This window comes from Hemitrygon akajei, chromosome 7 (genome assembly GCF_048418815.1).
Source record: "Hemitrygon akajei chromosome 7, sHemAka1.3, whole genome shotgun sequence".
Lineage (NCBI taxonomy): Eukaryota > Metazoa > Chordata > Chondrichthyes > Myliobatiformes > Dasyatidae > Hemitrygon > Hemitrygon akajei.
This window is the reverse complement of record NC_133130.1, coordinates 21,465,318-21,482,750: the sequence shown is the minus strand read 5'-3', so window position 1 is coordinate 21,482,750 and position 17,433 is coordinate 21,465,318. Positions and strand designations below refer to the sequence as shown.

General features: G+C 41.9%; 1 protein-coding gene across 2 annotated transcripts in view; it reads right to left on the bottom strand.

Annotated features, from left to right (window-relative positions):
* LOC140730285 (adenylosuccinate synthetase isozyme 2) overlaps positions 1-16,004 on the bottom strand; it is a 148,372-nt gene extending 132,368 nt beyond the window's left edge. The window contains exon 1 of one of the 2 annotated variants that reach the window (XM_073050487.1): positions 15,969-16,004. In XM_073050487.1, coding sequence (XP_072906588.1) covers positions 15,969-15,989 — 21 coding nt within the window. In that variant the 5' untranslated portion in view covers positions 15,990-16,004. Of the gene's footprint in view, positions 1-15,530; positions 15,843-15,968 lie in introns of those variants that run through there. The other variant, XM_073050485.1, reaches the window with a different exon arrangement.
* Positions 16,005-17,433: the final 1,429 nt, after the last annotated feature.

Sequence of the window (17,433 nt, the reverse complement as noted above, 5' to 3'; positions counted from 1 at the left end):
CCCTGAGAAGCATATTAAAGACTTCTAGCAAAATGCCCAATTAACAAACCTTTCAAACAAGCACCATGACTTTACTTGGCTGTTGGTGAGAAGGTCTGTACAGCCTTGGACCGAGAGGCTGTGTTGGGAACAGAAGCTTCACCAATCCATCTCTAAAATATTCATTTTCCAACCTGACCTGTAAAAAGATACAGGAACTTCATCTCAAATAGCTGTGCAACTGATCAGCTGTTCTTAGGGATAGAGACTTACTCAAAAATCATCTGCTGCTAGAAGTTTGCCAGCTCGATGAACAATTGCCCTTTGATCTTTAAGTACAATAAATAGTTCATGACCAAATGCTTTGGGACTAGAACGCCCCAATGTCTAGAACTGTGCTGAGAGAATGCAAAAACTCCACAAATAAAGGCCATTTCTCAGACACCTCCTGCCTCTTTATAAGGAAAGGCTAGAATCAGTGTAAAAAAAAGTTGGATGTTTGCTCAGACGTATGTAAAGGAAAATTAATGCCATACAGATGTAATGTAAATGGAATGAAATAGCTCATAATGAAAATGTATCATGTGCTGTATTACTCATATTTTTGAAATAAATGTTAAACTTTAAAAACAACTCACATTAATGCCGCACTTCTCTCTCACATTTTTGCAGCTAATACTTCTGAAATAGAGTCACTGCTGTCATGAAATAAATCAAACAGCAATGTAATTGCAGCAAGTAACAACATGAAAATAATAATGATTTAAATAGTGATCAAGGGATTAAATAATGGTCAGGACTCCAGGAACAATATCACAACACAGACATGGAATCTTCTGCTGCCACCTGAGATTGCTTGCGTCACTTATAACAATGGCAACAAAGACTTAATAACTTTACAAAGATGAGCTGTTTTAGATGTTCACATGTCAAAATATAGTTATTGGACTAACACAGTATTTTACAAAATTAGCCCAGAAAACAGAATAATCATTAGCACAAGACATAGGAACAGAATTAGGCCATTCAACCCATCAAGTCTGCTCTGCAATTTCATCATGGCTGACTAATTATCCCTTTCAACCTCATACTCCCACCTTCTCCCCATAAACTTTGACATGCTTAGTAATCAAGAACCATTCAATTCCACTTTAAATATACCCAATGTCTTGTACTCCACAGCCATTTGTGGCAATGGATTCTACAAGTTCACCACCCTCTGGCTAAAGAAATCCCTCCTCATATCTATTCTAAAGGGAACCTCTGGCCCAAGACATTCCCGCTCTAAGAAACTTCTCTCCATATCCACACTATTGTGGTTGACCAGTATTCGGTAAGTTGCAATTACCCTCTCCCTGTCCTTAGCAAAATGGATCATTTTGCACATTTGGTTAACACTATTAGAGTTGTATATACATATGACTGGAACATTGAGACTTGCATGAATTGGTGTATGCCTGTCAAATTCGAAAATGGAATGCATAACTCAAAGGGAGAACTGAGCTTCGAATCACAATGCACACTCTTGCATTGGGGAAAAGCAGGGAGCTGTTTGTTCAATTGCACTGGGTTTCACTACTTAGCAGAGCACTTGCAAAAATACTAAATATTTTGAGGTGGAGTTCAAGAGTTTGGGATATGAGAATGTTTAGGAAGTTAAAGATGACACAGTAATGATACGGGAATGATAACTGCATAACTGAAAGGAACAGAGCATACAAACATAGGACAACAGGTGCAAGTAGACAATTTACAGTAAAACTGGTGAAAAATGACAAAATTATGCACACTATTTGAAAATGAGATGAAGTGACAGCACAAAATAGAAATGAATGAATTATCTGATAGTCATGTTTACATAACAAAATATGGGTATTTCACATTTCATAAAAAAAGGTAAAGCTGATGACATTGCTGAGTTGATAAAGGACATACCCAATAATATACTAGAAAATTATCTTGAATTGGAAGATTTAAATGTAGAATAAGTTTGGGTGGAGGAAGGAAACTATAAGATGGCGGATTCCCTAACTATAATACCCGTCAGAGTAAACACAAGACATAACGAGTGGTTCAAAGAAACTAACTGAATTAATCATATACAACTTTAATTTCCATATAGAGTCAACAAATATAATTGGCAAAAGTAGCCATGAAAAGGAATTCATTGAGTGCGTTTGTTGTAGAAACAGGCAGCAGCTAACTTTAGATCTGGACAAATGCATGGAACTGGGACTAATAATTTCAAATTAAATAATCTGAGGAAGGGCAGTCAAAATTTCATATTCAGTTTGAATGAAAAACCTGAAACTAAAACGAAAGGCCTAACTTAAATACACTTAATTTCAGATATGAAGGCAGAGCAGTTTAAAAATAGGCAGGGAAAACAAATTAAAGAGCAACAGTAGTTAAACAACAGAAAATGTTCAAGAAAATAGTCCATAATTCTTAACATGGTACTTGATTAGGAAATAAAGACTAGACAAGAAAGATAACACATTCAAGTGCAGATAAAATGTGAAGATGGTAACAAACTGAAAGATAAACAAATGATGTGAAATTATCAGCAGTCCAGTATATTAGGAAAACTTTAGAAACCAGCAAGAGATCAAAGGAAAAAAATGAGAGTAAATGAGCAAGAGTCACAATTATTTTTTATTTATTTATTTATTTATTTTTACACAGATAGTAGTGGGCATGTGATATGCACTGCCAGCAACAGTGGTACAGGCAAATACAATAGAGTCTTTTAAGGCTATGTGGAAAGAAAATTCTAGGCAGTTTCTACAGTAGGTTACTTGAATTGAATTGACTTTATTACTTATATCCTTCATAAACATGAGGAGTAAAAATCTTTGTTACGTCTCCATCTAAATGTATAATTATAAAAATTTATAATAAATATTATGTACAACACAACAGGATAATCAATACAACATAGAAATACAATTGCGCCAGCATGAATTAAGCAGTCTGATGGCCTGGTGGAAGGAGCTGTCCCCAAGCCTGTTGGTCCTGGCTTTTATGCTGCGGTAACGTTTCCCAGTTGGTAGCAGCTGGAACAGCTGTGTTTGGGGTGACTCAGGTCTCCAATGACCCTTCGAGCCCTTTTTAAACACCTGTCTTTGTAAATGACCTGAATAGTGGGAAGTTCACATCTACAGATACACTGGACTGTCCTCACCACTGTCTGGAGAGTCCTGCGATTGAGGGAAGTACAGTTCCCATACCTGGCAGTGATGCAGCCAGTCAAGATGCACTCAATTGTGCCCCTATAGAAAGTTCTTAGGATTTGGGGGCCCATAGCAAACTTGGTCAGCAGAACCATTGTGGGCCAAAGGGTCTGTAACGTGCTTTAGATTTCTATGGTTCTATGAGGTGGACACAAAGATTTTTAAAGTTATGAATAGTTTAAGTTGTTAAAAAAATAAAACTTCAAAGAAAACCAAAATATACTTCAGTAACACACACAAATGCTCAGCAACTGTTTGTTCATTTCCATGTAAGCTGTCTGACCTGCTGAGTTCCTCCAACATTTTGTGTGTGTCACTTTGGATTTCTGTGTTGGCGCGTGGCCAAGTGGTTAAGGAGTTGGACTAGCGATCTGAAGGACGTGAGTTTGAGCCCCAGCCGAGGCAGCCTGTTGTGTCCTTCAGCAAGGCACTTAACCACACATTGCTCCAGTCCACCCAGCTGAAAATATTGGGGATTAACCTCACGATAGACTGGCATCCTATCCGGGGGGAGTCTCGTACTCTCAGTCGCTTCACGCCACAGTATCCGGCATAAGTACCGGCCTGATGAGCCAATAAGGCTCAGGACAGACTTTAACTTTTTTAACTTTGGATTTCTAGCATCTGTAGAATTTCTAATGTTTATGATCTGCAGAATCTCGTGTTTAAAATATACGTTAAATGATGAAAGCACAAAATGCTGTTTATAGGTGGATCTGAATGACCTCACATTTGGGAGCACAGCAGTAATTAGGAGGGTAACTGGATCATTGACCCTAATAGCAAAAAGAATGTTGTATAAAATTTAAGAAATTTGACAACTGTGTGAGGTATTGTTAAAATCATACTGAGGTATTGTATACAGCTTTGGCTTCCTTATATAAGCTGTGCGTGTTGGCAATGCAAATAAAGATTCATCTGGTTGATTCCTAATGGAACACGAATAGGTGAAAAAGACTGCGATCTCTTTGGGGCCGAGTTTTCTTGAAGCACATTTTTCTGAGGTGAGTACGCTGATATTTCCCCCAGGGAGAAAAAGCAGAACTTGGAAGTATTGTTTTGGAAAAAGGGCTCCATTTAAGATAGTGACAAAGAATTTTATTTCCTGGAGTGTTGTGATTTTTCAGATTTCTCTGTCCAAACTGCTGTGAAGATAGAGTCACTGATAATGTGACTTTATCAGCATTTGAAATGTACAAGACCCTTTAGCTAAGTGAAACAAAAGTGGTGAGGCTAAGAATGTATCTTTCATTGCTACTGTTGACATTTTATGTGTACCTCTATCAGCTTCTGCACATCCATTGCCTTCATCTGCAGTGTTTCTTCAACAGGGAAATGAATGAGGGTCTGCTGCTGGTTCCAAAAACAAAGACTTCTATCCTCTTAAGCTTCTTGCTCAAATTCCCTTCTATCTCACAAACAACTGAATCAAATGACAGAGAACCTTCGATGGCTTTGCATGGTTCCAACTCAAAGGCTACCTGGTAGATATTTTTGGGAGCTAATTCTGCAAAAGACTAACAATAGAAAATCATGGTTCTGTAAACCTGTAAAGTGAACTCCTGTAAGCAAACTGATCAAAACTGGCATCCTCAAATGTGTCAGCAGAATCTGCAAGGGTGAATTCCCAACCTGGGGAAAGACTGGTAATCTAAATAACATACACAAGAAAATCTGCAGATGCTGGAAATCCAAGCAACACACACAAAATGCCAGACCTGGTGAAAGATCTCGGCCCAAAATGTTGACTGTTCACTCTTTTCCATAAACGCTGCTTGGAGTTCCTCCAGCATTTTATGTGTGTAGTGCAAAATTACATACACATTGAGGAAAACTGAACAGAGGAATAAATTATATCTTGATGATCCATAAAACTCAAGGACTTATGCTAAAAGCAATTTTTTTTATTGGCTAATTTTCTTACCATTGCCCAAGTCCCTATATTTACAGTGCAATACAAGTTATCAGATGACTACAACCACCACCAACATCTTGACAAAGTTGGTTCCTGCTAAAGGAATATATCATTCAAGGTGACAAGAACAGAACTCCCAGAATAACTCTAGGAATTGAGCCCTAGGTCACCTTCAACTACCAAAGCGAACAATCAAGAATTTTACTGCAGCGGTAGAAACGGTGCATGAAGTCACAAGGGACAAAGAAGACTTTATAGCACAAAGATTGGAAATGAAGACAAGTGAACTGCTTTTTGATTCTGACACAACTAGAAAACTTTAAATTTTAAACCAACACAGACACAGGGAAGAAATAATGCAGACTTGAGTTTTACATAGCTTGTGTGAACAGTCACCAGAACATTTTTTGAAATGGGATGAGAATTATACTAAACTGTATTACACAATATTGAAATGCACAAGTCACAAAAAATCTTTCGCGAACAATATGCCACCGAGCAAGTTCCAGCCAAAACACTGCAACAATCAGCATTTTATTTAAACTGATTTATTGATGCAGCCTTAGGATATAAATGAGTAAACATTTAATATTGGTGACTGCATACAAAGGTAATGCATAACCAACAAAAGTCATATGAAAGTGGTAGGTCATATCCTTTAAAATACAAAGCAAGCATTTATTGGCAAATCATAAACACTGCAGATGCTGGAAATTAGAGTAACACAGACAAAATTCTGGAGGAACTCAGCAGGTCAGGCAGCATCTATGAAGAGGAGAAAAAAGTGTCAATGTTTCAGGCTGAAACACTTCGTCAAGACTGAAAAGGGGGAAGAAGACAAAATAAGGTTGGGGGGGGGGGAAAGAAGCCAAAATAAGGTTGGGGGGGGGGGGGAGAAGAAGCCAAAATAAGGTTGGGGGGGGAGAAGAAGCCAAAATAAGGTTGGGGGGGGGGAAGAAGCCAAAATAAGGTGGGGGGGAGAAGAAGCCAAAATAAGGTTGGGGGGGGGGGGAAGAAGCCAAAATAAGGTTGGGGGGGGGGAAGAAGCCAAAATAAGGTTGGGGGGGGGGAGAAGACAAAATAAGGTTGGGGGGGGGGAGAAGACAAAATAAGGTTGGGGGGGGGGGGAGAAGCCAAAATAAGGTTGGGGGGGGGGAAGAAGCCAAAATAAGGTTGGGGGGGGGAAGAAGCCAAAATAAGGTTGGGGGGGGGTAAAGAAGCCAAAATAAGGTTGGGGGGGGCGGGGGAAGAAACCAAAATAAGGTGGGGGGAGGGGAAGGAACACAAGCTGGAAGGTAACACGAGGCTGTAGCAGCTGGCTTCCTCCCCCTTCCTTTTCAGTCCTGATGACAGTTCTCGGCCTAAAATGTCAACTCTTCATTCCTCTCCATACATGCTGCCTGACCTACTGAGTTCCTCCAGAATTCTGAATGTGTTACCATCTATTGGCAAATTGCAATTTGAAACTAATCATTTGCATTTTTAAAAGAATCTGACTGGATTTAATTTTTAATTATTGGTCCATCATTAAAAACACATGTAAACATCTAACTCCAGAAATTTAACCAGCAACAATCCAGCTTCTTATAATTTGAGGACACTCCAGAGAACCACAGGTTTGGTGAAGCCAGAATCAACATTTAGAATTCAGTCTGATATGTTGATCTCAGGTAACACTGCCACGAGACTGGGATCTACAGTGGGACTATGATGTTTATACTACTAAATGGAGGATGTGGAGAAACTCGATTTTACAGCAGCTTCTCAAGCAGTCATGCAAAAAAGTCAGTCAGAATAGGCAAATGTGCGGGTATAGCAGAGGAGACCTGCTATATGTAAACTATGGCTATAATCCTGAAGAGTCAGAGTATTAGAACACTACAGCACAGAAACAGGCCTTTCAGCCCATCTAGTCTGTGCCAGACCATTAGATAGATAGATAGATAGATAGATACTTTATTCATCCCCATGGGGAAAACTGCCTCAGCCCATCACCCTGCTGCCAGACCACAGTTTTTCATACCCCTTCTATCCACGTACCTATCCCAATTTCTCTTAAATGTTAAAATTTAACTTGCATCTACCACTTGCGCTAGCAGATCATTCTACAATCTCACCACCTTGAGTGAAGATGTTCCCCTTAAACATTTTACCTTTCACCCTTAACCAAGACCTGTAGTTCTAGTCTCACAAACTCAATGGAAAAAGCCTACTTGCATTTACCCTATCTACACCTCTCATAATTTTGAACACCTTTGTTAAATCTCCCCTCAATCTCCTACAGGAATAAAGTCCTAACTTTTGAAAAAGGTAAAATTATGAAAATAGGGGAAATAAAGGTAGCCACTAGTCTTCAAGGTATAGATTCCAGCAAATCAATGGCTCAAAGCAGCACAACCCAGAGTACTCAGATTGAAAGTCTGGCTTAGTCGAGCTACAACAACAACCTCTTACTCAATGTCAGCAAAACAAAGGAGCTGATTATTGACTTCAGGAGGGGTACAATGGAGGTCTACGAGCCAGTCCTCATCAGGGGATCAGAGGTTGAGAGGGTCAGCAACTTTAAACTCCTTATTGTTATCAGTTAGAGGATCTGTCCTGGGCCCAGCATTTAAGTGCAATTACAAAGAAAGGACAGCACCACCTCTGATTTCTTAAGAGTTTGGAAGATACAGCATGACATCTAAAACTTTGACAACTTACACAGATGGATGGTAGAGAGTATATTGACTGGTTGCATCACAGCCTGGTATGGTAACACCAATGCCCTTGAATAAAAAATCCTACAGAAGTAGTGGATATAGCCCAGTCCATCATGGATAAAGTTCTCCCCACCATTGAGAACCCCACCACTCAGGGCCATGCTCTCTTCTTGCTGCTCCCACCAGGAAGAACGTAAAGGAGACTCAGGACTCACACAACCAGGTTTAGGAACAGTTATTACCCGTCAACCTTTAGGCTCCTGAACCAGAGAGGATAACTTCATTTGCCCCATCAATGACCTATTTCCACAATCTACTGAGTTGCTTTCAAGGACTCTACATATCATGTTCTCAATACTGTTTTCTTTTTTTCTTTTGTATTTGGACAGTTTGTTGTCTTTTGGACATTGGTTTTTTACTCATCCCATTGGGTGCAGTCTTTCACTGATTCTATTGTATTTTTTTTGATTTACTGGATGCCTACAAGAAAATGAATCTCAGGGTTGTATATGGTTGATAATAAATTTACTTGGACTTTTGAACTTAAAAATCTTAATTATTCAAGTCTTTAACACTTATTTGATGCCCAAATATATCAATATATTCTCACATTTTAGATAAAAGTCAAAACTAGATGGATATATGCTTTTGTTGATAAGGTACCAGAGGAAAATGGTCTAAGCAATAACCAATGTGGAAAAGAGTCACAGAGTCTGAAAAGCCATATTCAAATTTTACAGAAACATCAATGACAGAATTGTCAATCTTACAAGGAGCATGATTGCTAAATGGAACATGCTTCCATTCTGCACCAACTGACCCCTGAGGACAAGGAATCATTTCAAAGAATTTGTTCCCAATGCTGCCCATAAGGAGCTTGTACATTCTCCCTGTAACCGCGTGGGTTTTGTCCAATTTCCTCCCACATTTCAAAGATGGTAGGTTAATTGGTCATTGTAAATTGTCCCATGATTAGGCTGGTATTAAATCAGGGGATTTGCTGGGTGCCATGGCTCAAAGGGCCTATTCTGTGCTCCACCTCAATAAATAAATAAAAAATATCCTTCTTGGCCATTTATTTAAACACTGGCTTTAAAAGGTTACCTTCTACTCTAGCACTGGATGTTTTCCTTTGGTGAATGTTATGCCTATTACTACCAAAGTCAGAGCATCCATCCCAAATATCTGCTAAATCTGTTTCTGATATACTTGACTACACTGGTAGTAACATGAATAGAAGGACCACTTGGGGTTGGGATGGATGTCAATGTACTGCAACCACAGTTTATAGACATTCAATCTGCAATAAATACAAGTGTATGCTATTTTAAAATGCAACATTATTGGGAACAGCAATGAAGTAGGAATGATTTTTGACAGCTCCTTCAAAAGAGCCAGCTAAATAGGGCAAATGATATCATTTGATTTGATGAAAAAAAATTAACAGAGCTTCCCCACCCTGCCTCTCATGCACAACTCTCATGTAGTAACAAGGTGATGTTATTTCTTTTTACATATGCAGAGGTATTGACTTTGCATAGAATCTGAGCAATACAAATAGGTAATTCTATGCACCAGCAATTAGACCTACTGTTAAACTAATTCAAGCAGCAGTTCCAGCAAACAAAATGCAACAGGAGTCAAAATGCAGTGACAAGTGACTTGATCTGCCACCTGTTCCTCAGCCAAAAACTACTTCATCATCAAGGTTACCTTGAAAAATTTGGCACCACATTCAGTATCCATTTCAGAGCAGGTGAGTGCCATGCCTTGTAGGAAGAGGACTTGAAATGATCAGTTTTTAAATTTTTGTTTCAGCCCTTTGAATCAAGCGCCAACAACCCTCTGATTCAACCCTAGCCTAATCATAATGTACAAACAGCTTACAAATAGCGGTGGGAATCCAACCATCTTCAGTGATCACTGACACTGTAAAGCGATTTGCTAGCTGTTATGCCACTGTGCTGGCCTTTCGATGTTGTATGGCGTTTTGGTAGCTTTATTTTCTGCTCGAACAAAAGTTATCACATTTCTTGATCAACAGTTGCTGAGTGACAGCAGATATCAAACTTCAGAATAGTTGTTTATTGTTGGCTCGTTGCTATGGGTCAAAAGAAGCATAATATTATCCACCTATCTTTTATTTCTTTCACCTGCTACTTTAAAGTAACATTACCAGGCTTTCTCTTTTATGATTTAACAAAGGAATCAATCACAACTCAGAAAACAATTTGCGTATCGTCTTAAATAGGTCAGCAAAATAAGCATTTCTGAAGCATAACATGCAGTCAAACAGCAATGAATGTTGCTTACCTCGAGACCTATTCAAATTTGAAACAAAGGCAGCTCTAAAATCCACACCAAATCAATCCATTATTCTTACTAAAATCACCAAGTGTAGTCAGACACAGGATCAGTCAACGCGCTCTGTGGCATATTAATAAATTAAATGCATTAACTCCGACAGCAAAACGTTTTCATATGCCGTAGGTTATGAAATGTTTAGCCAAATAATTTGCTGAATAGAGTTAATAAATGTTCAAAAAGTTCAACCTTCAAAGTAAATGAATTATCAAAGCACGTCAACATATACAACCCTGAGAATCACTCCGGTGGTCTGAGTCCTGAAGCTTTTGTACCTTCTAGTTGATGGCATCAGCATGACCTGGGTGGTGGGAATCTCTACTGCTGGATGCTGCTTTCCTATGACAGTGTTTCATGAAGGTGTGCTTTCTTTCTTGCAGGCATATTCAATAAACCCAGAACAGATAATAACCATAACAGTATCAATGAAGGACTGCATCAACTTGGGCATTCAACTAGTGTGCAAAAGATAAAGTAAAACTATGCACATACAAAATGAAAGAAATAAAAATAATAAATAAGCAATAAATATTGAGAGCATGAAGATAAAGAGTCCTTTAAAGTGAGTCCATACGTTGTGGGAACATTTCAATGACGGGACAAGTGAAGTTGAGTGAAGTTTTACCCTTTGGATCAAGAGCCTTTGATTGAAAGGCAATAACTATTCCTGAACCTGGTGGTGAGAGTCCTGAGGCTCCTGCACCTCTTTCCTGATGGTAGCAGCGAACAGAGAGCATATCCTAGGTGGCGGGGTGTGCTTGATGATGAATACTGCTTTCCTGTGACAATACTCTGTGCAGATGTGTTCAATGGTAGGGAGGGCTTTACCCACAATGGACTGAGCTGTATCCACTTTTTTTGTAGGATTTTCTGTTCAAGGGCATTGGTGTTTCCATACCAAACTGCAATGCAGCCAATCAGTATACTCTCCACCACACACAAATTTGTCAAAGCTTTAGATGTCATGCCAAATCTTCAACAACCCCTAAGGAAGCAGAGGCACTGCCATGCTTTCTTTGTAATTGCACTTGTATAAGGAATTGTTCACTATCGTTAGATAGACTGGTATTGCCACAATGTAATAAAAGTCAGAAATGTTTGTCAATGAATTACTCCAGGTTCCTCAAGTCCAATTTTTATTTCTCATCACAAAGGAAACATGACTTTTACATATAGCCTTAAGTCAAGTTTAAAGATTATCCAAAAATAACAATATTCAGTTCATAGTCTGGGTATGAGCAACAAGTGACACACCTTCTAACATGGCACAAGCTTAACAGAATCTTCAAAGCACATACCAAGTGGGTGATTGAATGCTGAAAAATGTTAATTCCGCTTCTCCCTCCACAAACGGTGCATAACCTGCTGATTGTTTCCAGCACCTTGCTTCTGTTCCAAGTTTCTGGTTTCCAGCTTACATGTAATGCCATATTCTTCACTTGCCTGACAATCCATCAGCAACACGAAACAAATATTCTCTCGACCACTGGCACACAGAGGCCATAGCCTTGCACTGGTCTTACAGTGCCTCCCAGCTTGTAGTTCATACCACCGAAGGTCAAGGTTCCTCTCCAAGTCACACACCATCCTCACTTGAAAATAAATCACTGATACTGTACTGCCACCCAGACTAACCAATAGCCCTGTGGGACTACTTACAGCAGAAGGATTGTAGTTCAAGGAAGACCCTCACCGTGATCTTTTCAAAGGCAATAAATGCTGATCTTGCCAGCAATGTCCAGATGGTAAAACATTGAATAAATTAATAAATGGCTAACTGATTCAAACCAATTTAGTATTTAATTCCTATTGCAAAATCGTCCAGCATCAAATTCTATGCATAGAGGTTGATAACTTCAGTAAAAGCGATAGATTTCCCCACTTTGAAAGCCAATGCATTATTCACTTTGAAGTCATGCACATTCAATAAAATCAAACCATTCCTTGAAAACACCTGAAAATACCTCATAATTGATAAATTAAGTTTAAAGAAATACCAGCAGCTGTGCTGTAGATAACAAACACCTAAGAAACAAAACTAAAGATGATCAGCCATTTCTGAGGGTCCTGAACGAGGTGTCAATAGTAGTCAGACACCACATAAATTCCCGCGCTGATCTGCTGAGTCTTTTGCATAAGTTTCATACTTCACCAAATGACCAGAAATTCAATATCACCGACTGTAAAGTGACCTTACTGCTGGGCAGTGGACCTAAAATTTTAAAAGGTTGGAACTGTTTGCAAGTGTAGTCTAATTGAACAAAGGGATATTGACTAAAACAGAAATGCTGCAAAAACTCAGCCAAATACCCTTCATGGAAAGAGAAACAAGTTTACATGTAGGCCAAATGACAAGGAAGGGTACCTGACTAAAATATTAACTGGGTTCATTTTCCACAGATGCAGCTTGCTTGGCTGAATTCTTCCAGCATTTCTGATTTTTGATTTAGGTTTCAGTTTTGTTTTGAAGTAAATTTATTATCAAAATACTGTGTATATATATGTCACCATATACAACCCTCTAATCCATTTTATTGCGGGTGTACTCAGTAATAGATCACATTAATAATATCACATTGATTTACTTGAAAGACTGTAACCACGTTTTTGTTTGCACTCTCAAGATGCCTGAGCCTCATTTTAAAAATTTCTATTTTTGTTAAATTCCTCCCAGTTCTGAGCACTCCCCATCTCTAATCTTCTCCAGCTATAGACTTAATCTCTTTACAACTGCCAGTTTCAGTTTTGGGTTTTATTTCCCTGAACCTCTGGGCATCTATCTTCTTTTTAAAGATGCTTAATAAAACATCTCCCAGTCACAAAAGTTACACAAAAAAATTGATTATATTTGATAGTGAAGAGGTAGTCTTAGGTTACAGGATGGTATTGACGAATTGATTTGGGCAAAGCCAAGGTTCTGATTGGTGTTAGGTGATGCATTTTAGGAGAACTAATGAAACTACAGCTGAAAGAGTACTGATAAACAGAGGAATCCTTTGCGTATAAATCCAAATATGCCTGAAGAGAGCATCAGAAATAGAAAGTGGTTAGGGTTTCCCAGATAACTGCCTTCATTAGTCAGTGCATAGAGTACAGGAACAGGAAGACTACAATACAGCTTTATAAAACAGTACAATAACCACATTTGGCGCACTTTATCCAATTTTGGTCACTACACTGTAGGAAGGACATGATCACACTGGAAAAGATGCAAATGAGATACACCAGGATGTTCCCTGGGGAGGATGTTTTAGTTATGAGGAAACCGGAAATTTTGTAGTTGGTGTCCTTGAGGCAGAGGGAAATGAGAGGAAACTTGACAGTATATATAAAAGGATACAGGGGATCGTGAGAAACTTTACCCCATTGCAAATATTAAAACTAGTGAACATGTATTTAAAATAAGGGGTTGGTAGTTTTGGGGAAAAAATCTGGAAAAGCTTTTCACCCAGGTGTTTAGAACCTGAAGCACATAGCCCGAGTGGGTGGTGAAGGCAGAGATCCTCATAACATTTAAGAAGTTTCTGAAGGATGACTGGAATTACCAGGGCATGGGGGACAAGTGGCCAAGTGCTGGAAATTAGTACTGATGGGTTTCTGATGATTGCTATGGATATGAATGGCCAAAGAGCTTATTTCTATGAGGTATAACTCTGTTCTTTATTCCAGTATGGATTTGATGGGCCAAATGGCCTTTCTGAACAAATTTCCATCTCAATATTGTATAGCTCAATATCAATTTTTTGTTTCAACTCTGAGATCCACTACAATATTAAATTGACTATGGAAAAGCACACTTTTTGAGACAGGGAATTATTTTTCATCTAGTCCTTAATAGGGCAGGATGAAGAGAAACAAACTATTTCACAGGGTGAGAAAACACCATTTCCTTTCATGGAAAACAAACAGCAACCTTTTCTTAATGGGAGGTTCAGACTTCTGCTAATTCTCTTTCAAGTACTGTTTACTACTGCATCCTGGAAACTGAGAGGGGGCAGTGTTGAAGGCAGAAAGGAAGTGGTTCTGTTACTCAACAGACCAACAACCAGACGGTAACATGTGGCTATCTTCCCAAAATGCTCATCCCTCCAAAAACATTATAAACACAAAAGAAGAAACATGGATGGACAAGATGGCAATCCAAATATTTCACCAAATTAATAAAGTGCTTCTCCCACTGAAACAAATGCAAAAGCACTTCTGCTTTGCTGAAACGCAGTGAATAAAGGAAGAAACAACATGCTCGGTATTGGCCCAAAACAGGGGAGAGGGGAAAAGGCCATGATTGAGAAAAATGAGTACAATTGAAACAAAAAAGAAATTAGTAGGAGAGCAAAAAAACTAGCAGTGAAGAAAAAAGAATGGAAGATAAGATTAGACAGAAAAGGTGGGCAGAAATGAAGGGTGGCAAGGGCTGAAAAAGCAAGTGAGAGGGCAGATGGCATGAGGAGAAGAAAGCAGTAGGTGCCAAAGTTCTGGAGGGTGGGGGCTAGGTGGAAGAGAGAAATGGGAAGACAGCAGGGTGCCAGAGGGAGAGAGAAGTGGGCCTGGGGGGGGGGCCTGAGGAGGTAGATATGGGGGGGTCTTAAGGTAAGTAGATATGGCAAGAGGGTCTTGAGGGAAGTAGATATGGCGGGGGGTCTTGAGGGAGGTAAAGTGGGTGTATGGCAAGGTGGCGGGTGCCAGGGGACGTAAAGGGGGTGTATGATGGGGGGTGCCTGGGGAGGTAAAGGGGGTGTATGGTGGGGGGGTGCCTGGGGAGGTAAAGGGGGTGTATAGTAGGGGGGTGCCTGGGGAGGTAAAGGGGGTGTATGGTGGGGGGTTGCCTGGGGAGGTAAAGGGGGTGTATGGTGGGGGGTTGCCTGGGGAGGTAAAGGGGGTGTATGGTGGGGGGCCTGGGGGAGGTAGAAGGCAGGGGGTCCAGGGAAGGTATAGAGGTGGTTGGGGGGGCTGGGGAGGTAGTTGGGAGAGGTAGATGGGCTGTATGCCGGGAGATCCTGGGGAGTCTGAAGGGGTGTGAGGCAGGGGGTGAAGGGAGACACTGCAGGGGCCTGAGGTGCAGAATTAAGGGGGTGAATGGCGAGGGGAGGCCTGAGGACGGAGAAGAGGTAGGTGGCTAGGGCTGTGGGAAGAAAGGGATGGACAGGGGTTTGAATTGTTTCCCTCCATCCGCGGCGGCGGGTCAGGCCCATCCCCCCAGCCCGGCTCGATCTCTTCCCCTTCCCCTGCCCTTCCTTCCTCTCCCTCCCGAGCCGAGGTCACAGCCGAAGGCGCGGGAAGAGTTGACGGCTGGTGGGCCCCAACCCCCGTCCCCGGCGCCGCTTCGGGTTCACTTACCTGGCACCTGCACACGATGTCGGCATCCTGCGCCAGCAAATCCACCACCTTGCCTTTGCCCTCGTCCCCCCACTGAGCGCCCAGCACCACCGTCACCCTGTTGCCGGGCTCGGCGCTCTTCAGCCTCCGCCGGAGGAGGAGCCTGTCGCCCGGCTCGGAACCGCAGCACGGCCCTCCGTTCGGCTCCGAGCCCACGCCGCCCGCGCTGCCGTTCTCCGTCATGATGCCCCGGTGTGCGAGCCCGTGTGTCGAGCGGCCGGCAGAAGCTTGGCTCCTCCTTCCGTGTGTCAGCCTCCGCCTTTCCCGCCCAGTGCCCGCCGAAAGCCAACCCTCTGCTCTGCTCTCCGCCCCGCCTCAGCCCGGCACTGCTCGGAAGGGAGGGAGGAAAGGACCAAGCCCGCGTCTCCGCTCCCCCGGATCCCCCTGTCCTCAACTCACCTCACTCTCTCCCGGAGACATTGCCACGCTGCTCCCCGAGGATCTGTCCTACCATCTCCCTGGTACATCACTCAACATTTCCTGCATGCACTCTGGGCCCTTCCTCTCGTACCCGGCGTGTCCTGGAATCTTACCCTGTCATGCCTGCCTCCCCTGGATCTCGGACTTCCAAAAGCGTCTTAACATTTCACTTGTCCATCTTCCTTGTTGCTCCTCATAAGATCTATCTGCGTCCTCATGTTACAACATTTCTCTCAGTGGAGTCTCAGTGTGCTCCATCAGCCTGTCTGCACATGGTGGGATGTTACCAAGAATCTTTGGTCCTTGTTAAGTCTTGCTCTATGAGGCATCCGCCCTTCTGAGATCTTGCTATGTACAAACTCACTACTCTCCGGAATCTTTTCTCTGAAACCTGCTACATAACGTACATTTTTCGCCCACACCTCAGCGTCCTCAGCTTTGTCCCCCTTCGCCCACACCTCAGCGAGTTCCGCGTACGCCATGATGCCGAACTCTTCTTCCGCCGGCTCCGTCTCCGAGCTTACTTCTTTGGCAAGGACTGTCCTACCCCCCACCAATGACCCCTTCTCCCGTCTTCAACCCTCCTCCTCTTCATGGACACCCCACTCTGGTCTTCTGCCTGCTCTGGATCTCTTTATTGCTAATTGTCGACGGGACATCAACTGTCTCGACTTCACCACACCGTGTTCCAATTCCAACCTCTCTCCTTCCTAACACTCTGCTCTCCGCTCCCTCCGTACCAATCCCAACCTTACTATAAAAACCAGCTGATAAGGGGGGAGCTGTTGTAGTCTGGTGGACTGACCTCTACCTGGCAGAGGCACAGCGACAACTCTCTGATACTTCCTCTTATTTACCCCTTGATCATGACCCCACTAAGGAGCACCAGGCCACCGTCTCCTATACCATCACCAACCTTATCAGCTCTGGGGATCTCCCATCCACTGCCACCAACCTCATAGTTCCCACACCCCGCACTTCCCGTTTCTACCTCCTACCCAAGATCCACAAACCTGCCTGTCCAGGTAGACCCATTGTCTCAGCTTGCTCCTGCCCCACCGAACTCATTTCTGCATACCTTGACACTGTCTTTTCCCCACTTGTTCAATCCCTTCCCACCTATGTTCGTGACACTGCTCACGCTTTGAATTTTTTCAATGATTATAAGTTCCCTGGCCCCCACCGCCTTATTTTCACCATGGCCATCCAGTCCCTATATACCTCTATCCCCCATCAGGAAGGTCTCAAAGCTCTCTGCTTCTTTTTGGATTCCAGACCTAACCAATTCCCCTCGACCACCACTCTCCAACGTCTAGCGGAATTAGTTCTTACTCTCAATAATTTTTCCTTTGGCTCCTTCCACTTCTTCCAAACCAAAGGTGTAGCCATGGGCACCTGCATGGGTCCCAGCTACGCCTGCCTTTTTGTTGGCTTTGTGGAACAA